Source organism: Gouania willdenowi, chromosome 3, assembly GCF_900634775.1.
Source record: "Gouania willdenowi chromosome 3, fGouWil2.1, whole genome shotgun sequence".
In the NCBI taxonomy this organism is placed as follows: Eukaryota; Metazoa; Chordata; class Actinopteri; order Blenniiformes; family Gobiesocidae; genus Gouania; species Gouania willdenowi.
The window spans coordinates 100,376-121,022 of NC_041046.1; the positions used below are offsets into that span (position 1 = coordinate 100,376).

Genomic DNA, 20,647 nt, shown 5'->3' on the forward strand with positions numbered 1-20,647 from the left:
CCTTGCTATAGCCTTACCTTCATTTTGAGGTGTTTGAAATTTTTTCACCCTTTTTATGCCTTACTATATATAGCCTTAACTCCGTTTTTTGGCGTTTGAAATTTTTTTGCTCATTTTTATGCCTTGCTAGAGCCTTCGCTTCGTTTTGAGGCGTTTGACATTTTTTTGCATGTTTTCATGCCTTGCTGTAGCCTTACCTTCGTTTTGAGGCGTTTTAAATTTTTTCACCCTTTTTTATGCCTTGCTATATAAAGCCTTAACTCCAATTTTTGGTGTTTGAAATTTTTTTCGCCCTTCTGAGCAGTGGGAGGTTGTTGTGGCTGAGTGGTTAAGGCGGTGGACTCGAAATCCACTGGGGTTTCCCCGTGCAGGTTTGAATCCTGTCAGCAATGATGGGTTCAAATTTGCTAGGTGACATAGTTAAAGCACCCAGTAGACTGGATACTGTCACTTCACACAGGTTTATTGTGTGGGGAATTTTGTCCAGGAGTCAAAACAATTATCTTCAGTTTTTCTTTCTGACTGTTATTAACCAGTGCCTTACCTCAATATTTTGGTTTTCAAAAATAGGTTTGCATTTTTTTAGCCTTAATAGCCTTACTTCTGTTTTGAGGTGTTTCAAATTTTTTTGCTGTTTTTATGCCTTACCTACATATTTTGGCATTTGAAAAATTTTCTCTCCCTTTTAAGCCTTGCTATAGCCTTACCTCCGTTTTGATGCGTTTGAAATTTTTTCACCCTTTTTCATGCCTTGCTGTAGCCTTACCATCCTTTTGAGGCGTTTGAAATTTTTTCATCCTTTTTCATACCTAACTATAGCCTTACCTCCGTTTTGATGCATTTGAAATTTTTTTGCACGTTTTCATGCCTTGTAGTAGCCTTGCCTTCATTTTGAGGATTTTGTCATTTTTTCACCCTTTTTTATGCCTTACTATATAAAGCCTTACCTCCATTTTTTGGCGTTCAAATTTTTTTTCACCTTTTATAAGCAGTGGGCGGTTGTTGTGGCCGAGAGATTAAGGCAGTGAACTAGAAATCCACTGGGGTTTCCCTGCGCATGTTGGAATCCTGTCGACAACGATGGGTTCAAATTTGCTTAATAACATCATTCAAGCACCCAGTAGTGGATGCTGTCATGTCACAAAGTTTCATTGTGCTGGGAATTTTGTCCTGTAGTCAAAACATTTATCTTCAATTTCTCTTTCTGACTGTTACTAACCAGTGCCTTACCTCAATACTTTGGTTTTCAAAAAATGTTGAAACGTTTTTTTTAGCCTTAATAGCCTTACTTCCGTTTTGATGTGTTTGATATTTTTTCACCCTTTTTTATGCCTTTCTATAGCCTTACCTCCGTTTTGATGCGTTTGAAATTTTTTCGCACGTTTTCATGCCTTCCTATATAAAGCTTTACCTCCATTTTTTGGTGCGTTTTCATGCCTTGCTGTAGTTTTACCATCGTTTTGAGGCGTTTGACATTTTTTTGCATGTTTTCATGCCTTTGTTTTGAGGCATTTGAAATTTTTTTGCACGTTTTCATGCCTTTTTTTATGTCGTTTGAATTTTTTTTTGCCTTTTTAAGGCATCGACCATTGTTCCTGTCCCAAAAAAGCTGAGGACCACAGAACTTAATGACTACAGACCCAACGCTCTGACATCTGTGGTCATGAAGTCCTTTGAACGCCTCATGCTCTCCCACATCAAGGACATCACCGACCCCCACCTGGACCCCCTGCAGTTTGCTTATAGATACAACAGGTCTGTAGACGATGCTGTAAACCTGGCTCTCCACTTCATCCTCCAGCACCTGGACTTCCCAAGGTCCTACGCCAGGATCCTGTTTGTGGACTTCAGCTCTGCTTTTAATACAATAATCCCAGCTCTCCTTCAGGACAACTTTCTCAGCTGAACATGCCAGACTCCACCTGCAGGTAGATCACAGACTTCCAGACTTCCAGGAGGCAGCACGTGAAGCTGGGAAAAACCATCTCTGCTCCCCGGACCATCAGCACTGGATCTCCTCAGGGCTGTGTTCTTTCTCCTCTGCTCTTCTCCCTGTACACCAACAGCTGCACCTCCTCTCACCAGTCGGTCAAACTCCTGAAGTTTGCAGACGACACGACCATCATCGGTCTCATCTCTGATGGAGACGAGTCTGACGACATGTGGAGACAGACCGGCTGGTGTCCTGGTGCAGCCAGAACAACCTGGAGCTCAATGCTTTAAAGACAGTGGAGATGATAGCAGACTTCAGGAAGAACCCAGCCCCCCTCACCCCCCTCACCATGGGAGACTCTACAGTGAGCTCTGTGGAGTACTTCTGCTTCCTGGGGACCATCATCACTCAGGACCTCAAGTGGGAGCTGAACATCAGCTCCCTCATCAAAAAAGCTCAGCAGAGGATGTACTTCTTGTGGCAGCTGAAGAAGTTCAGTCTGCCAACAAAGATGATGGTGAACTTCTACAGCTCCATCATCCAGTCCATCCTCTGCTCCTCCATCACCATCTACGGCCAAGGACAAAACCAGACTGCAGCGTATCATCCACTCAGCAGGGAAGATAATCGGCTGCAATCTGCCCTCCCTCCAGGACCTGTACGCCTCCAGGATTTTGAGGTGTGGAGGAAAGATTGTGGTCGACCCCTCCCACCCCGGTCATAAACTGTTTCAATCTGTCCCTTCTGGAAGGAGGTTTCGGTCCCCCCCCCCCATATTTTATATATATTTATATTTATCCTATTTATCCTTTATTCTCTATCTATCCTTTAATTATCCCTCAACCTTTATATTTATCATTATTATTTTTATTGTTGCTAGGTTGTTTCTTTGTTTTTTGTTTTGCTGGCTCGCTTCTTTGTTCTTTGTTTTCTTTGTTTTTTGTTTCACGCACCAACTACCAAGTCAAATTCCTTGTACTGTCCTAAAAAACTGTACTTGGCCATTAAACATTTCTGATTCTGATTCTATTAACCAGATCTGGAAAACATCAGCAGCGCAGGACAGAGGCGCCGTTAGTGGGGAAAGATGGAAGACATCCAGCCCCTGGGACACACTAAAGGAGCTAATGACAACTTGTATGCACATGAAGTCGACTTTTAAAATTATGAAGTTGTTCAACCCCTAAGTGGTTAAAGTCTCCCAACATGATGATGAGAGCACTGGGGTGTTGAGTTTGAAGTTTGGAGATGGTTGTGTATATGGTGCTGCAGGTAGATGTTGGGTTTGCAGAGGGAGGGATGTACAGGACAACGATGATGACATGCGGGATCTCTCTAGGCAGATGGTATGGCAGAGTCCAATGGCCAGCAGTTCATCATCCGAGCTACAGAGCTGTTCTTTAATTGTGATGTGACCAGGATTACACCACCTGCAATTCACATGAACGGCAATTCCCCTGCCTTTCTGCTTACCGCTCTCGGTACAACCCCGGTCAGCCCGGATGGTGTGGAAGCCATCCATGAAGACATTCTGGTCTGTAATGTCCCTGTGCAGCCATGTCAGACTACACTCCTGGTACTTCATGTGGCTCCGCGTTAGCAACAAAATGGACGAGCTAACAGCGCTAAGAAAATCTTCTCCTCTCTATAAGCCTGTCCCATCTCGACCCTCCTGTCATCCCCCAACGTTGCTTCCCTTCTCTGTATCACCAATGTGTTTTCTCTAGAGTTCAGGTGGTATATCAGCTAGTCTGGCCACAATGCCGGCCGGCATTAGCGCAATCAGTATTAGCACCCTCAGTCCAACACTTACAGGGCCAGCGGAAGTGGATTATTCCTAATGATCCAAACACAACCTAAATATAGAAACAAGACCACCAGTCTAACCAAGCAAAGAAAATTAAAACAAAGAACAAAAAGAAAACATTCAAAGGGTCACATTTGATTAGCCAACCTGTGACTGGAAGCTGCTGTGATGTTGCTGTTGTGGGGCGTCCTCTAGTGGTTGGCTTAAGAGCTAATAGATTGTGATAGTGCATGGGCACTACAGAGAGACTGGGAGTTTGTGGGCGCTGCTGATTGCCGCTGATACTTCTACAGCTTAAATGGAATCCACCTGTGCTCAATTCATTTGATTGGCTATGATCTAGAAAGGCACATCCAATGATCACCGGAACTCCAGCGTTCCTTTGTGGAGAGAAGAAAAGTGTGCAACAGACAACCACTACTACAGCAATCCACCAATCAGGCCCCTTTAGTAGAGTCGTCAGATGGAAGCTCTTCTTTAAAAACTAATTGCAGCCAGCAAAAAACCCCTGAAAAACAAAACATTTACTGACATGTTTAGGCTACGGCTCATCTTTCAGCAGGGCAACGACTCTCAGCGCACATGCAACATATCAAACATGTGGCTTCAGATGAACTCTGAGAATGTCCTTGAGTGGCTTGGTCACAGCCCACACTTCAGTCAGATTGAACATCTCTGGAAAGATCTGAAAATGACTGTGTACCCACACTTTCCCAATGGGGCAATATATAACATATCATTAAAAGTTAATGATATACTGTATATATGTATCATATTACAACATTGATATTCATATGATGCCATGAGATGACTGTTGTATATGGGAAATATAAAATAAAGTTTCAAATATTCTACTTGATGCTGTAATCAGTGCCAAAGGTGCAAAGTTTACAAACTACAAGAAAGTAGTGAGCAAAGCCTGTGTAATACCCAAACACTACTTTCTGAACGCACTGTACTCACTCTCGTGAATTGGAATATTTTATAGATTTGCGTTGGACAACTTTAAATGTGTGTGTGAATGATCTCATCAGGGTTTGCCAAATATAACAGAACATTCTGCAAGAGACTCAAATTCGAGCAGTCATGTTTGAATTTTTAGTTTTCAGGTGCTATAAGATCTCATAAAGGCTGATGTTACTACCAAAGTGCACATTAATGAGTATGGCTATGGTTTGTTTGTGCAGTTGTACTGTATGAAAAAAATAAACCAACTCAGTCAAATTAATAAGATATAGAGTGGATATGTGTAGAAAACACTGAGAAGAAGCATACTAATCAGAAAAATTCAGAAAATCAAAGTTGCGAGATGGAAAATCAAACAAAGTTTAAACTTTATTTCCAGGCACAGAAAAAAAAACTCTCAAACAGCAGCTGTACAGGGTTCAAAATAGCAAACTCAGCAATGTCATTAATGGCATGTTAATTACAAACACAATTGTCAAAAGGTCACACATTAATCTACATATATATGCAGCTAGCAGCAAATGAAACGTTAAAATAAAAACTAAAAACAAACACCCTCATTAACAGTGCTACAAAAGAAAGCTGGTTCTCAGTGAACGGCTCCCATTGGAATAAACTTCCTCCGAGCTAATAGGATATGAAAAACTGTTATCATGTTCACAGTTATCATGCATTAATCAATAAACAAAAATGCTAAGAAAAATAAATAACACAAATTTGAACACATTGGTAAATGCACTAGATTTTAAATTTATTTTACAAATGAAACATCTTCAAAAGTTGTAAACCCCAGCAGGAGTTCCTGATCATCACAACATTAAGGGACATGTGTTAAGGCTTTACTTTCATTACAAAAAGACAGAAAGTGTGTTTGTTATTGGAGAATCTTTTAAGCCTTAAGTGACTGTCAGTCAAGCTGAAATGAAACAATGAAAACTTCAGTGTCATGAGTATATTTCACTCATTTTCTCTTTCTTGTTTATCATCTACAGCCTATCACTGGACTCTATGCATCACTGTGATTGCTAACTTTAGACACAATGCAAACTAAGAAGAAAGCTTCTCATATACAGTATATACTGTATGTTCTTATTGAGATCCTTTCCCATTCAAGTCCATTGATCATTGGAAGCAATAGGGAAAGTAGTTAATTATAGAAAGCTTTCTAAAGTCATTTAAGCTACGGCTGAAAACCTGACTAAGCAAATCTGGGGGAAATTAATTTAATAAATAAAAGCTATTCACTTACAACTATTTTGCAAGTTTGAAAGAAAAAGATCATTCTGGAAACAACTGCGTGATCCCTAGAACTTATACAGTGTGGCTGTGAATATTTTCTGTGCAAATATAAGGCATTATTAATAGCTTTAAACGAAAGCAATGACTAGGAAATGGGAAAAAAGTTACAAACACAGGGACAAAGAACACAGGACAGATTTTAGAAGAAATCTGCATAACCAAAAATATTGCACATTGCTTGAGTTAATTAGAAGCCAGTTTTAGGACAAATAAACAGCAAAGCCAAACATACACAAACACATAATCAAGAAGAAAATGAATACTAAACTGATGATGAGACAGAGACGGGACATAATCTGACAGTACATCTCTGGGATTTCTGATTGTTTTTGTACAGATGTGTTATTTACTTGTATTGATTAAAAGGCCAATTAAAGAATAGCAAAAAGAATAGAAACGCTCTGTGTTAATTATGCTTACATATTAGCTTAAAGCTGATAAAAGGCCAACATTTTCATAATTTCTGCTTATGGTACAGTATGAATTGTTTATTCTATTTATTTTAAAAAACTAATTTTAATGAGGTCAGTTTTATATTGATGTCTTGTTTAATCCTGACAATCCAGTGGAGTGATGCAACATTAAAGATCAACAGGGCACTGATATGCATTATGTACAATACAAGGTAAAAACAGCAGTTTCTATATATTCGTAGCAGCTGTTCTCATTATGAGGGAATCTGCACAAGAGGACAAGGATGGCACGTTAAGCTCACTATATAAACACCAAGAGGTTGAATGTAATCAGTCCAAAAACCTGAAATAGACATTTCCTCACTGAAACTCACTCGCATATTTTATTTACTTTCCCCTTTATCAAAATCCTGCAGAGGATGGAAAATCCACATTTTACACGGAAAACTAAACTGTGTACTTAAAAAAAAAAAGTCTATGTTTTGCAAAAAGCTTTCAATGTCTTAAAGTGATCAGTTCAGTGTTTGTTAGGGTAGAATGATTCACCAAAACAGAGGAGGCCAGGCCAACAGGTCTTCATCACAGATCCTTTCTGTAGAAAACCTTCCAGCATCAGTGACAATTACCAGCAGTCGAGACATCTGGACCATAGTTCAATCACAAGTTAGTGCTGAGATTAGGATGTAACAATCTTTACCTGAAGTTTAATGGATATTTACTGATCAAAGACTTACACTGCAGAGGATCCTGAGACGGATCAGAAACGCAACATTCATGACCGTTTCCTTCTTAAGATGTAGAGAAAAGGAGGAAGACCTTGAAGTCCAGTATTTTGGACTCATGGGCTCAGCTTTTCAAAATAATTATTTATGAATTCCAATTCCCAAAACACCCTCAAATAAGAGACTGTTTCCAATCTCTGCTCAAAGGGTTAATACGTTACTGAAAATAATAGACTGAAAATAATCAGCAAAAACCGGCAGCACTAATCCACTAATCCCTATTTACCAATGATGCTGTTTGTTTTAGCTGAAGCCTGAGTTAGCTAATTTGAGATAAAGTGACTGAAGTCTTCAAGGTGTTGTGGTTATTGTTAACAGTTAAAAAAACAGGCAAAACCTTTAGTGTGTGCTCAGATAAAGACTCAAAACTATCCAAACTATGCCACTAACAGCTAAAAGAGCTTAAAATAGATCCAGTGTTAGCTGAAGCCTTCTAGAATTGCTAACCTCTACCCCACCTATAGACTAGCTTTTGCAATTGTATACAAAACTAATACATCAAGATGTCAATAACTAGTTTCCAGTTAGATTTCTAGCTTGGCTGAAGTTTTAGCATAGTTTAGTGCATTGTTTTCTGTAAATTTAGACAACAAAAACGTTGCTGGAATTTCCGATTCAAAAAGCATGTGACGCACAAAATAACTTGTTTTTTTAACAAAATGTAACTTTTTTTTTTTTTACATTTAAAGACAACAAATATCACAAAAATGGGGATTCAAGTCCATCTGACAAACTTTTGTGGTGCAGTGGGGATAGTTCCACTAAAAGATTAGAGAAAGCTACCACTAGGATCTAAAAAGTAGTCTGTGAAGAAACCAGCACTTTATTTTGCATGGTTTGAAAATCGACTGAAGCTAAAGAATACACTATGTGAAAATGAACGTGTTAAAACGTGTTTAAATGCAGGATAACAATAGGGGATCCTCAATCAGATCATGTCCGATCTGATCACCATCAATAGGCTTTCATGGCTCACAGTATACAGCAGTGCATTATGGCTCTAATTAACAGGACAAAGGCTGTTTTGGCAAATTATTATTTTAGATCAAGCTTCAATTATCAAATCCATTCATATTTGTTTTTTGGGAGACATTTCTGCTTGATCCTTAGAACACAGAACATAGAGACTCACTGCTGGTTTCATTTGTCTGAGGAGAAACTGCATGTACAAAGGTTGGTGCATTTGCAAGATTTATGCTAATACAACGTGATTGGTCAGAGTCTGAGAACAAACCCCCTGTGTGTGTGTGCTCCCTTCTGAATCTGGTGATGCATGCTTCAAGGACACTTTATCAGCTTTAACCAGGCCTTCCTGAGAGCATCAGGATGTGTGTCCCTGTCTCAACCGGCTCCTCCATCACTAAGGACTCTGTTCCTACTCACACGACTGGGCTTGTTCGCTGTAAAATCACAATCAGGTTTCACTGGAGAAGATGAAGGCTCAGCAGAGAAAGTCGACCCTGTGCACAGTGGGTGAGGCGGGGTTAGAGGTGTGTGGGAGCTGTTGGGGTATACAGTGGGTGAGATGGGGGACAAGGGGCCCAGGGGAGAGTAACGTCTCAAGGTAACACCATTCAGGTTAACAGCCAGCTCCAAAACCTGTTTTTTCGACAGCTCTTGGAGGCACAGAGCACCCGGAGCTTCGTGAGGGGTCAGAGGAAGTCTGTTGTTGTGTGAAGGAGTGGAAGGCCCTGTTGGGTGAGACATCCTCACAGGTGGCAGCACCTCTAGTGAACTGTCCTCTGATTGGAAGGAGAGAGGGGAGGCCGGGCTCTCTGGGCTGAAGGGCTGGACATCCTCCCTAGATGAGCTCCATGACCCCTGCAGATGCATCACATCAGCCTGACACCTGAGTTCTTCTGCATAGACCGTCCCCTCCTCGGGGCCCTGCTCTCCTACGGTGTGGTAGCTGTGCAGTCCCAGCCTGACCTGTGGGGGCGCTGCAGGGTCCAGCAGTGGGGCGTGACCTCTAGCTCGCCCTCTGATCTGGAACAGGCGGCTCACAAGATGTGCTATACGCCTTCGCGATGAGGAAGAGGAGGAGCGCCGGATCGAGTGGCGTCTGATCTGTCGTCGCATTGCTAACCGCAGATTCTGTAACATGGAAGCCTACAAAAAAAAACAGATCGTAGGAAAAATGAGCTCCTGGTCCTATTTGATCACAAGACATCCACAAGACATTTCCACTGGTGGATGTCTTACCTGTGTAGGGTTATACACTGGGAAATCTTCAACTGGTGGGATGAGACCCTGGGCTATCAACTGACCATACGATGGAGGAGCTTCTCTCTGAACAAACTCAGCCTCCATTTGAGTCATCTGAGTCTCAAACGCTCTGCAAGGACGAGGGAAACGATTGGCCAGGATACACAAAAAAATACAATTCATTCATTTATTGGAGATAACCCTTAAAAAACTCATCACCACAGAATAAAGTGCAAGTTTTACTAAGTTTTCAAAATATTACAAATAAATAACTTTCAATGCTCACAGAAATTAAAAATAAAACATATTTTTGAGATCCTTTATATCAATGGTCGCCAACTGTTCTGGCTAAGGGACATCTTTTGGTTTAAATTCCTACAATCTAATGATGATATGAAGCAGAGTATACCTTGTATAATACATTATATCAAAATAGGACTACACACACACACACAAAAAAACGAAAAGTTTGTTAGTAAACCAAAATGGTGAGCAATGTTGTTGCTGGAGAGGAAAATATTAATTTTTACTGTGGAGAAGCATCCCCTTTAGTTTGATAAGGCACAATCCACCACATGGCCTTACAATACATGTATGCCAATATTTAACCTTCAAGCATGCGTGAACAAGAAGATGCCACCTGTAGCTGTAAGAAAAGACACACTAATAAAATATGAAGAGAAGCACATCTGTGAGGCTGTAGCTCAGGCATCAGACTGCTGTAAATGCTCCCTGGTGCAGGGAAAACAAAAAGAAATGTTATGTTATGGCAATGTTAAATTACAGTGATTGTTCGCTGACTTTGTAATTGTAATTGCCATGAAAATTCTATAAAAAATATCAATTATAATTTAACGCTAAATTGGGGAACCATGCTAGAGTTCTATGTCATTAACAATTATTAAAATATGTTTCATATCAAGCTTTCCCACATTTTATCATTTAAAACAATATAAATTGAGGTGTATACTGACACAAAAAAGGCTCAGACACCCACACCAAAAACATTAAAACCTATATTTTCATTGATTAGGGAGCCTAACAAGGTAACCAATAGATAGGAAAGAAATTAGATGATAGATATTTGTTTTTTGTGTATTTTACAGCAAATTTAGGAACCATTATCACTAGAGATGCTAACAGAAAGCTAGCACAAGAGGAAGGTGAACTTTTATTGGGTTATTTATTTCAGGCTAATTAATTGTGATTAGTTGTATATGAACTTTAGTAATTGACTTTCTGAGGACACAAAAATAAATGAAATTTAATTGTAATTGGAAAAAATGCTGATCACTGTAATTGTAATTGAATTGTAATTGAACATGGATAGTTGAAAAAGTAATTGTAACTGACCCCAACCCAGCTGCCTTCTGACATGCTACAAATGGGTCTGTTTCTAACTGCCACACAGGGAAGTACTCCACCTGTACTCTCTGCTCCTGAGTGAGTGCAGTTTAAGGGCACAGCCCAGAGCAATGACCAGCAGCAGGCTGCAGACCAGGCTTCCAATCAGAGCGGCTGTGATCACCTTCCTGGGCACCGCGGCCAGACAGTCTCTCTCATCGCTTCCGTCCGAGCAGTCCTCCTGGCCGTCACACCGCCACGTCTCAAAGATGCAAAGGTTTGTCCCGCAGTGGAAGTTTCCCGGTTGGCAGTCGTAGCAGTTCTTCTCATCCGACCCATCCGGGCACCTCTTCTGGTTGTTGCATCGCTCTGACACTGAGTAACACACCCTGTTATCGCCCTCACAGGGGAACTCCCCCTGTGGGCACATCGGGCAACCCTCCTCGTCTCGACCAGACGGACAGTGCCAGTAGCCGTCACAGCGTTGGCGTTCAGAAAAGCATCCTTGGTCACTGCCACACGGACGCTCACCAGGAAAACAATAACCTTTGACCTGGAGGAGTGAAGACAGAAAAACTGTGAAAACTGTGCAATATAAAACAATAATTGATAATTAATTAAAATTATGATGTAATTATAATTGTAATTGGAAATGTATGCTGCTGTTGTAACTGTAAATGAGTTCAGATAATTGACTTTGTAATTGACATGGTAATTCTATAAAAACTGTCATTTACATTTAATTAAACACAAACCTGGGGAACCATGTTACAGTTGTATGGCTTACACATACATAGTTAACATTTAGTAAAATATGTTTCATATGTGGTTTACCAGTCAGTTCTCTTGAGGATCATTTTACCATTTTTTTTAATTGAAATTAGGGGGTACTGTATACTGACAAAAAAAAACCTGACACCCACACCAAAAAATATTAAAACTCTATTTCCATGGATAAGGAAGCCTAACAAGGTAACAAAGAGATGTGAAACAAATTAGATGATAGATAATGTATTTTAGTGTATTCTACAGCTGATTTAAGACATGGGTCAAACTGTGGCCGATTATCATTAGAGATGCTAACAGAAAGCTAACACAAGAGGAAGGTTAAGTTTTATGGGGTTATCTAATAAAGGCTCAGTAACTGTGATTAATTGTAATTTAACTTTAATAATTGAGAACATAATTAATTTGCGATTGACTTTCAGGGGAAAATAATTATTGGAATTTTAATTGTAATCATAAATGAGTTGTAAATGAACATAGATAATTGCTGACGGAATTGTAATTGAAACATGTAATTGACCTCAACCCTGAAACAAACACAGTGATGATGTGATATTGTCCATTTCTAGAACCTGGTATGTAGCATTGAATCCATGTCCAGGACTGTGAGGCTGGGCCACGTACAGCACGCTCATCTGTCCGCGGCTGGACTCCAACAGGGCCGGGCGCCTGTTGTTATGATAGGACAGAACCTGGAGGAGATGCTCCACCCGCTGCAGCAGTCCGTCGTAGACGTGCAGTGTGTCTCCAGGTCCCAGCTGGAGATCCAACTGCAGCATGATGGGCTTGGTGTCCTGAGTGTCCAACAACCAGGAACACCTCTGCTCAGAGGGGCCACTGTGATCTCCACGGAAGAAATCCGGGGAGGCGAAGGATCCATAAAAGTTCCTCAGGTGTTTACCACATGCAGTGTCAGGACATCCGTTCTCATCTGTGCCGTCTGCACAGTCCCGGACACCGTTACAGCGCAAGGCAGCAGGCAGGCAGCGGGTGGACTGACCCAGCGTGCACGGCAGGGAGCCAACCGGGCAGAGGCCCAGCTGAGCTTCAGTGGGAGGAGGAGAACAGCCACGCTCGTCTGTGAAGTCTCCACATTCATCCTGACCGTTGCATTTCCAGGAGCGAGGCAGACACTTCCCATTCCCACAGAGGAACTCATCTGACTGACAGCTGCTCTGTCCCAGACGCCCTACACAACAGAGGTAAAAGTAATAGATTACTCACGTTACTGTAATTGAGTTGTTTTTATGGGTTCTTGTACTTTTTGAGTATATTTCTAAATCAGTAATTTTACTTATCTTTCAAAATCCATAATCATTGAGCATATTGTAATCCAAAGTGTTCTGAGTGGACAGTGAGTCTCTGCTCCGTCTCCTGGCTCTGTAAATGAAATTTAGAAATCCAGGAGCATGACACTGGACTTCAGCCAATCTGAGATCTTTCTACAAACATGTTTGCTCCATGGGCTGTTTTGGGCGATGCTACTGGCTGCTTGAATTAAGTCAAGCGCGTTCAGGTACCAAATGCAATGGCAGACGTTCCGGCAGAAGTCTCCATCACGGCATTAGGCACAACAGTTACACTGTAAACTAAGCGGAAAAAGGCAGACCGAGGTGGAGAAGCAACAGATCAAAGGCACAAACATACTCTGGAAGAACGGACCACTTTGTGTCCTTGTGGATCCCTGTGACTGCAGCACACGTACTGGTGTCAGTAGGAGAGTGAGAACAGATGCTATAAATTGCGTGTAAACCTAAGAGAAGCTTATCCAAGGTGAAATCATTTTACAGTCTGGATCTGAGATCACAGCCAACTGTGTGTGCTTTTGGTGGGGAGGAGCCGACGGCAGCAGCCGTTGCTTCGGGCAGTAACTACACAGTGATATGTGCATTCATGTCAGAGTCTGTAAAACAAAGTCCATACATTTGTCTATAGTGTCTATTGAGAAAAAAAATCGCTTAGAGCGTTCACAAATATACCGGTAAGGGAGGCTAAGTATCGGTTTTGGTTTCAAAATGGAACGGATTCTACAAACTGCAGCTTTAAGTACATTTTAAAAGAAGTAAAGTAATTTGTTACATTTCTACACCCAACCATTACTGAGTAAACTATTATATAATGTTTTGAAATGATCAACGGACATTGTGAAACGACAAAAAATGAAATGACCAAACAACAATCAAATGCATCACATTATAGTCGACCAATCAGATTAAATGTAATGCACGGCACCAAAACAGCATTAAATGCTGGTTATCTTCTCAGTTTTAGAGTTCGTAATTGTAGCTATACTTAGAGTCTGATGATTTTCTTTTAAATTATTTAAAATTAAATTAATTGTCGTTATTTAAATTTTTTTTTTTTTTAAATTGTACATTTTGACAAACCCTATATTTTGTACAGATGCCTTTGAGGAAAATAAATAAAAATTCCAATTGTGCAAGATTTGGTCTTTTCTTTTTTAAGTATATACACGAGATATTTACTGTACACAAAGGAACCGTGGCAAAATTTATTACAAAAAATTAACATGGGATGAAAGTAACTTGTAACTTTTACTTTGAGTACTATTTAATTGAGGTACTTTTTACTTGTACATGAGTATTTTATTTATGACTTACTTCAGTAAAGTAACAGTACTTCTTTACAACTCTGACACACACACACACACCTTTCTCGAGCTGCACAGTCCTGTTTTTTCACTTGTGTAACCCGTGTTTGAAGTTTTACAATAAGTGTGACTAAAATGAAGACAGGCTGTCATGGCCTGGAGGAAAAGATTCATTTTGTGGGCCAGACTCTTCCTCCCACATGGCAGAATGAGGCTGCAGATCATTAACCGTGCACTTCAACAGCTGTGGTGTTGCATAAGTTCCTCACTGAGTTGAATACTTTACATTATGAGGCAATAAGCTTTTGATAAATTGGTTTTAGTTAAGTTTTATTTAACTTGTGTTTCCTAGAGTTGGTTTCCAACACTTGCTCCTGCCTTTGGCTTCCTTCTATCAAATCAAAACGACATTTTCACACCTGTGGTCTCCTGTCTCTATTACCTCTGATGTAAGAAAGGCGAAAACCCTGAGCTTGTCCCGAGCTGTTGACCTGCGAGTGGAAGTAAAGCCAAACACGTCCTCTGGTGGAGATGAAGGGAGGGGGCAGCACAGAGCCACAGAGCCTGGACTCTCCTTCCCACGTGGGCGTCACCAGGAGCCAGTCCCCTGTGCATCGCTGAGACTCTGACACATCAAAGGTACGGAAGCTGGAGCACAGGATGCATCCTTTTAGCACTGAGCTCCACAGAAGTGCTGAGTTAAAGTTAAGTATGGCGTGTAGGAGATACCTGATGGTGATGACCTCTCCCTGACCTCCCTGGATGTGCCAGCTACAGTTGATCCCAGGTGGGTAGTTCAGAGGCCAGGAGGGGCTGTAGATGACGCCCCTCCTCTCAGAGTGGACGTCCACCTGCTCGCCGCAGCCTGCATCACCCAAACCAATCAGTGACGTTTAAACAATTACAATTGTTGCCATTGTAACCAGGGTTGGGGTCAATTATTATTGTAATCAGATAATTGTGGTGTAATTATGGTGTAATTATTATTGTAACTGTAACAAAAAACCTCTGATGATGTTGAAAATCATAATTGAATTGTAATTAGGTTCATATAATTTACTTTGTAATTGTCATGGAAATTCTATTACAACTACAATTGAATTAAAACGCAAAACTAGGGAACCATGTTAGAGTTCTATGGCTTACACATTAGTAATTAACAATTATTACATTTTGTTTCATATCAAGTTTTCCCACTACATTACAGTTCTCTTGAGTATCATTTTATCTTTTTTTTTATATAAATTGAAATTGAGGGGTACACTGACAAAAAAGACTCAGGCGCCCACACTAAATATATTAATACCAATTTTTCATTGATTAGGAAGCCTAACAAGGTTAGCAAGAGATGAGAAACAAATTGGACGAAAGATAAAATGTTTTATTGTATTTTACAACTGATTTAATACATGGGTCCAACTGACCCTTTATTATAAGAAAGGCTAGCAGAAAGCTAACACAAGAAGACTTTTATGGGGTTATTTATTAAAGGCTTGGCAATTGGGATTAATGGAATTTCAACTTTAGTAATTGAGAATGTAATTGTAATTAGATTAGATTATATAGACTTTATTAATCTTTTAGGAAGACTCCGTTAGGGAAATTACAATTCCAGCAGCATTACAGAAAGACAAGAAAAGCAGCAAACAGGGTTGAAATAATATACGAGAAGAAACCAGAATGTACAGAAATACATAATAAATGAATAAACAAGGTTGGTGCTACAGACTACAACTACTGCTGTGACTGGAAAAATAATAATTGTAATTGTAATTCGAATAAATGCTGGTCACCGTAATCATATATTAGTTGTAATTGAACATGGATAATTTAAGACGTAATTGTAATCAAAAAATGTAATTGACCCCAACCCTGACTGGAACACTAACACACAAACAGTAAAACAAAGTTATTACAAGACAAATGACCTCTGGGCCTTTGGGCAGTGAGCACAACACACAAGGGAGGCTAATCATAAGCTAGTGTCACCACGGCAACAGCATCACACTGTGCTTTACAAAACAAGAGTCAACATTTCCAGGGTGGATTCAAGGATTGAACAAAGAGCAGTGATAGTTTAACTGTTCTCAGAGCTGCTGTTTCTATATTGTGAACATGTTAAACTAGTCACGGAGATGTTTTCAACACAACATTAAAGTCCAGAGACTCTGTGAGGACCAGAGCCACATTTAGACACGTGTGTGTGTGCGTGTGTGTGTGTGTGTGTGTGTGTGTGAGTGTGTGTGTGCGTGCGTGCATGCGTGCGTGCGTGTGTGTCCGTCCACATAAGCTGAGTCAGTAGAGTCAGCAGGATATGATCATTTAAAGCTCAGTGATGGATATTGATTCCTTAGAAACACACGCACGCACGCACACACACGCACACACACGCACACACGCACACACACGCACACACACGCACACACACGCACACACACGCACACACACGCACACACGCACACACGCACACACGCACACACACACACACACACACACACACACACACACAGGTGTGTAATGTTTTTCGAGGGTTGAGCTAATATAAATATAAAAGACAATCCACGGCTTGGTTGATTGACTTGATTGTTTTCTCAATGCTTTTCACAGAGTTTCTTTGCTTTATTTACAAAGTGCTCTCTTTATTAGTGTGATGTGGTTGTACACATAACATTTGATGGCTTTCCACTCTCTATTCTAGATGGAAGTCTTCTCCAGGTACCAGATGCTGTAAGAAGGAATAAACCACAATCTTAAGCCGTTTATGGGCATTAGGGCAGATACTGTACAACTATGAGGGGGTCCTACTGAGAGGGGGTGTCATGTCACTGGCTGGGACCTGATGGCGTGCTGGGTATTTCCAAGTTTGAATCTAGCATGATACCTTAACTTCTCACAGCTTCATCCTCTACCTGCGATACGTGTTGTGGATACTCTGATTAAGAGTCACAGGATGATAACACATGAGAAGTGGATATCATACTATCTGGAAAGATGTGGATCTGATTCAAGGCCAATGGGACTTTGTTTCTAAATCCATGGAAATGTCTGTGTTTCCCATGGAATGTGAATGTGCTGCCAGCGCCACATTTGGGCAGTTGCACTTTAAAATACCACAAAGATGAAGAGACCAAATAATGGCAGATTTAATTGGAAAAATGTCACAGTGAGACCCTTCCAGATATATAAGAGACAAATTTGACAGGAGGGGAAACTTCCAAGAAAAACTATTTCTGTTGAGTTCAACCTCTGGATAGTAAATCTTTGTTTTGGTCGAGCTAGTCTTTGCTTTGTATACTCTGGGTTTGACATCAACACTTGTCTGTTTGCCACTAGCAAATTAAAGTTGCTGCGTGGCAAGTTGTCATTATCCCAAACTTGTCTGATCTGGAAAGTCTACGTTGGACTTGTTCAGTTAGCGAACAAAGCCCAGCAGCTACAGTGGATGTTTCACAGGGGTTGGAAGCACTGATCACTCTTAGCTTGGAGGTTAGCCGCTAGTTAGTAGCATTGCTCTACTTCAGACCAGAGAGATGGAGGATGTGTAAAGCCCGTGACTCAAAAGTTGTTACCATTTGGGTTGTGTAAACACTGGAGAGACGTTTAATGTCAATGTGTATGTGATCAACTACAGCTATTATAAAGAGAAGATACACTAACTATGTAAATATTGATGTACAGCAGTGATTCCCAACCACAGTTAGTAGGAAGCTTTTATCAATCAATTTAAAGGTAGCAAAATATATTTCCTAATCAGTAAATATATATTCTCTTGAAATGTAGTTATCGATGATCTTTACATTACAGGTGAAAAATAATAATAATAATAATTTAAAAAAATCAGTAAAACATTAAGAAATTATATTATATTTATTTTATTTATATTTATCTTTCCTTGTCCTTTTATAATCTTTTTCAAACAAGGCCCATGGGGAAACAAGAACCTTTAAATACACATTTGATTTTCATTACATTTGAAGCCAAATGTCAGGATAATTCTATAAAATTAGATAACTTCTTCATTGCTGTGGACACAGGATAGAGTTGAGATAAGCCTGCTGATGTATAAACTAGATTAAAACAAACTTTCAATATAGTTTTTGTTGAGCAATAACTAACAAACGTATCCTCTAGACACGCATCCAAAGCAGTAGTGCTGTACACAAGTACACACACACATAACTGAATGTTTAGCTATTTTATGAGTAGTTACAGTGATATATAAATGACCTTTAGAAGTGAACGTAGAGCCCTGATACATTCATTGAGGTGTGTATTGTGTGGGTACGTTCTTACAACAGTGTGTCAAAGCAGTGATTTAAACTACTGTATGTGCTCATGTTTTGGTTTCTGTCAGTGAATATTAGGGGTGGTAATCTTTAGGCACCTTGCGATTCGATTCAATTATGATTATAGAGACTATAGAGAGATTATAATTATGAATTGATGCATTTAGATGCATATTTTTTTACAGCATGTCATGGTTTCACACCGTGACCACTGATGAATTGCTGCTTTTAAAGACATAGAAATTGCATTCAGACAAGAGACAAATTTACATTTTTTAACTTTTCTTAAAATACCAGAGGACATCTGTAAACTGTTCAGTTAGAACTGCATGGTAGAGTGCCAAAGTAGCAACATCCATGCTGCTTAAAACAAATACAATAAAGAAAATGGGCTGTTCTAAATGATCGCTTCAGTTAATTATGTATGTATAATAAACTAAATCAGCAGCTGGAGTACTGCAGTGCTTTTAAAATATCAGTTATTCCATTAAAATATCCTTCTATAGTATTATTTTTACCTTCCATTTGAACAAAAAAAAAAAAATGGAAATGTGTTTATTGATTATTGATTTCTATGTGGTGTATGATGATGCATTGATTATTTCTCCCACCACTAGAAAACAAGCTTTACATTTTTGGTAACACTTTATTATAAGTTTTATACATAAAGGCTGACATTACGCTGTTTATTATTATGACATGACACCTGTCATTAGCATGAATAAGGTGTCATAAAGGCTAAGGCTAACCTTTTGTTACCCCTAACCCCACCCACTAGATCTCTCCATCTAACCCAAAATATGCCAACATAGTGGAAGGTCTTTCTCTACCTTCTTCCAGATCTTTTAAATGAACAGCTCCAAAAACAGATGACAAGAGTTATACTATTTATCAATGTCATTTATTCTAATTAGTCACAAGGAAAGATTTAGCAGGCCTGCTGCTGCTGCAAACAGCTCACACACAGGTGAGTAGCAAGACTGAGATTTGACCATGTATCTTCTCGGGCTGGGGGTGCCTCGTGCATTGGGAGGGCTGGAGTATTTGGGCTGATTCATCATTGTGATCCAGTCCAGCCGACTGCATCATGACCTTGGGGTTACGTGAGAAGGGCACAAAGTGTACGTGTGTCTGTTTGAAACCAACATGTAGCTAAAGCAACAGAGTTCAAAGTGTCAGAGCCGAAATAAAAGAAATATCTATCATTAGCTCCAAATAATTTAGCGAATGACACCATATTAATTAATGCTAATGACAGTGTAATGTCAGCATTATGTACAAAACTTCAAGTTACTTTTTTTTTTTTTTTTTATCAGCACTAATACTAATAATTACCAAGCCTTGAACATATGTGTTTATGTACTCTACTGTGTGTGTGTGTGTGTGTGTGTGTGTGTGTGTGTGTGTGTGTGTGTGTGTGTGTGTGTGTGTGTGTGTGTGTGTGTGTGTGTGTGTGTGTGTGTGTGTGTGTGTGTGTGTGGTGGGTGGGGGGAGGGGCTGGCAGTAGCAGTGATGTAATGCTGATAGCAGCAGCAGCATCACTATGTTTGCACACTGAGCCCTGATCGTTTCCACCACAGATCGATGCCGCCGCACGTTCCTGTTCACAACAATACAAACACACTTCGATCATACCGTCACTGGGCTCACAGGCCATACGTCATCACACTGGAACCACTAGCGATCACAGGGATGCGAGCGTACAAATGCAGTGATGTGTCTGTGTTCGCATGGAAGCTGTGTGCAGAGAAAGGACGCATTGTTTATTGTTTCTCACCTGCACAGAGCAGATCGCAGCCCAGCAGCATTAGCAGCATTAGCAATAGCAGCATTAGCATAACACTGATGTCCTCTGCTCACACCCGGGATCTTCTCTGCCTCCCCAACTCCACATCTGTGTGTGACCCGGCCAGGCTCCTGCATCTGTTTCACACACATAGAGCCGGCCTGCTGTACCAGCACTGCCCCGCGCAGCCGAACCAAGGTGGAAAAACGGGAAGCGATGAATATCCGGTTAGCTCCTTCAAAATAAGTGCTACCTCTGTCTGAAAGCCTACAGCGGAAATAATAAAAACGTATGGGGCGCCGATTGTAAGGTTAGGCTTGTTAAAATAAACAGCAACTTTTAGCAACAAACCACGTTTTAAAAACACATGTAAATTTTTGTATGTTACTTTTGACCAGATTTACAGCAATATTTCTGAAATGTGATTTT

At 40.2% G+C, this 20,647-nt stretch overlaps 1 protein-coding gene and 1 non-coding gene across 2 annotated transcripts; one reads left to right on the top strand and one right to left on the bottom strand.

Moving 5' to 3' along the window:
- The first annotated feature begins 310 nt into the window (after window positions 1-310).
- On the top strand, window positions 311-392 carry trnas-cga (transfer RNA serine (anticodon CGA)). Its single transcript has one exon. It is a non-coding gene; the product is annotated as a tRNA-Ser (tRNA).
- Window positions 393-5,090: 4,698 nt separating this feature from the next.
- lrp3 (low density lipoprotein receptor-related protein 3) lies at window positions 5,091-20,480 on the bottom strand. The gene is made up of 7 exons (XM_028474730.1): window positions 20,210-20,480; window positions 14,876-15,011; window positions 14,589-14,794; window positions 12,108-12,724; window positions 10,830-11,302; window positions 9,403-9,535; window positions 5,091-9,309 (listed from the first exon to the last, which is right to left on the bottom strand). Exons 1-7 carry the CDS (start codon window positions 20,268-20,270, stop codon window positions 8,542-8,544), a joined length of 2,394 nt encoding a protein of 797 aa, XP_028330531.1. The 5' UTR covers window positions 20,271-20,480; the 3' UTR covers window positions 5,091-8,541.
- Window positions 20,481-20,647: the final 167 nt, after the last annotated feature.

Bases quoted from the DNA above. Each gene is read 5' to 3' on its own strand.
- lrp3 (XM_028474730.1), bottom strand. From the start codon at position 20,270: ATGCTAATGCTGCTATTGCTAATGCTGCTAATGCTGCTGGGCTGCGAT. The intron at 15,012-20,209 runs GTGAGAAACAAT...TGGGTGATGCAG, and splicing joins CTGCGATCTGCTCTGTGCAG to GCTGCGGCGAGCAGGTGGAC. The intron at 11,303-12,107 runs GTTCTAGAAATG...TCACTCCTCCAG, and splicing joins GATTCAATGCTACATACCAG to GTCAAAGGTTATTGTTTTCC.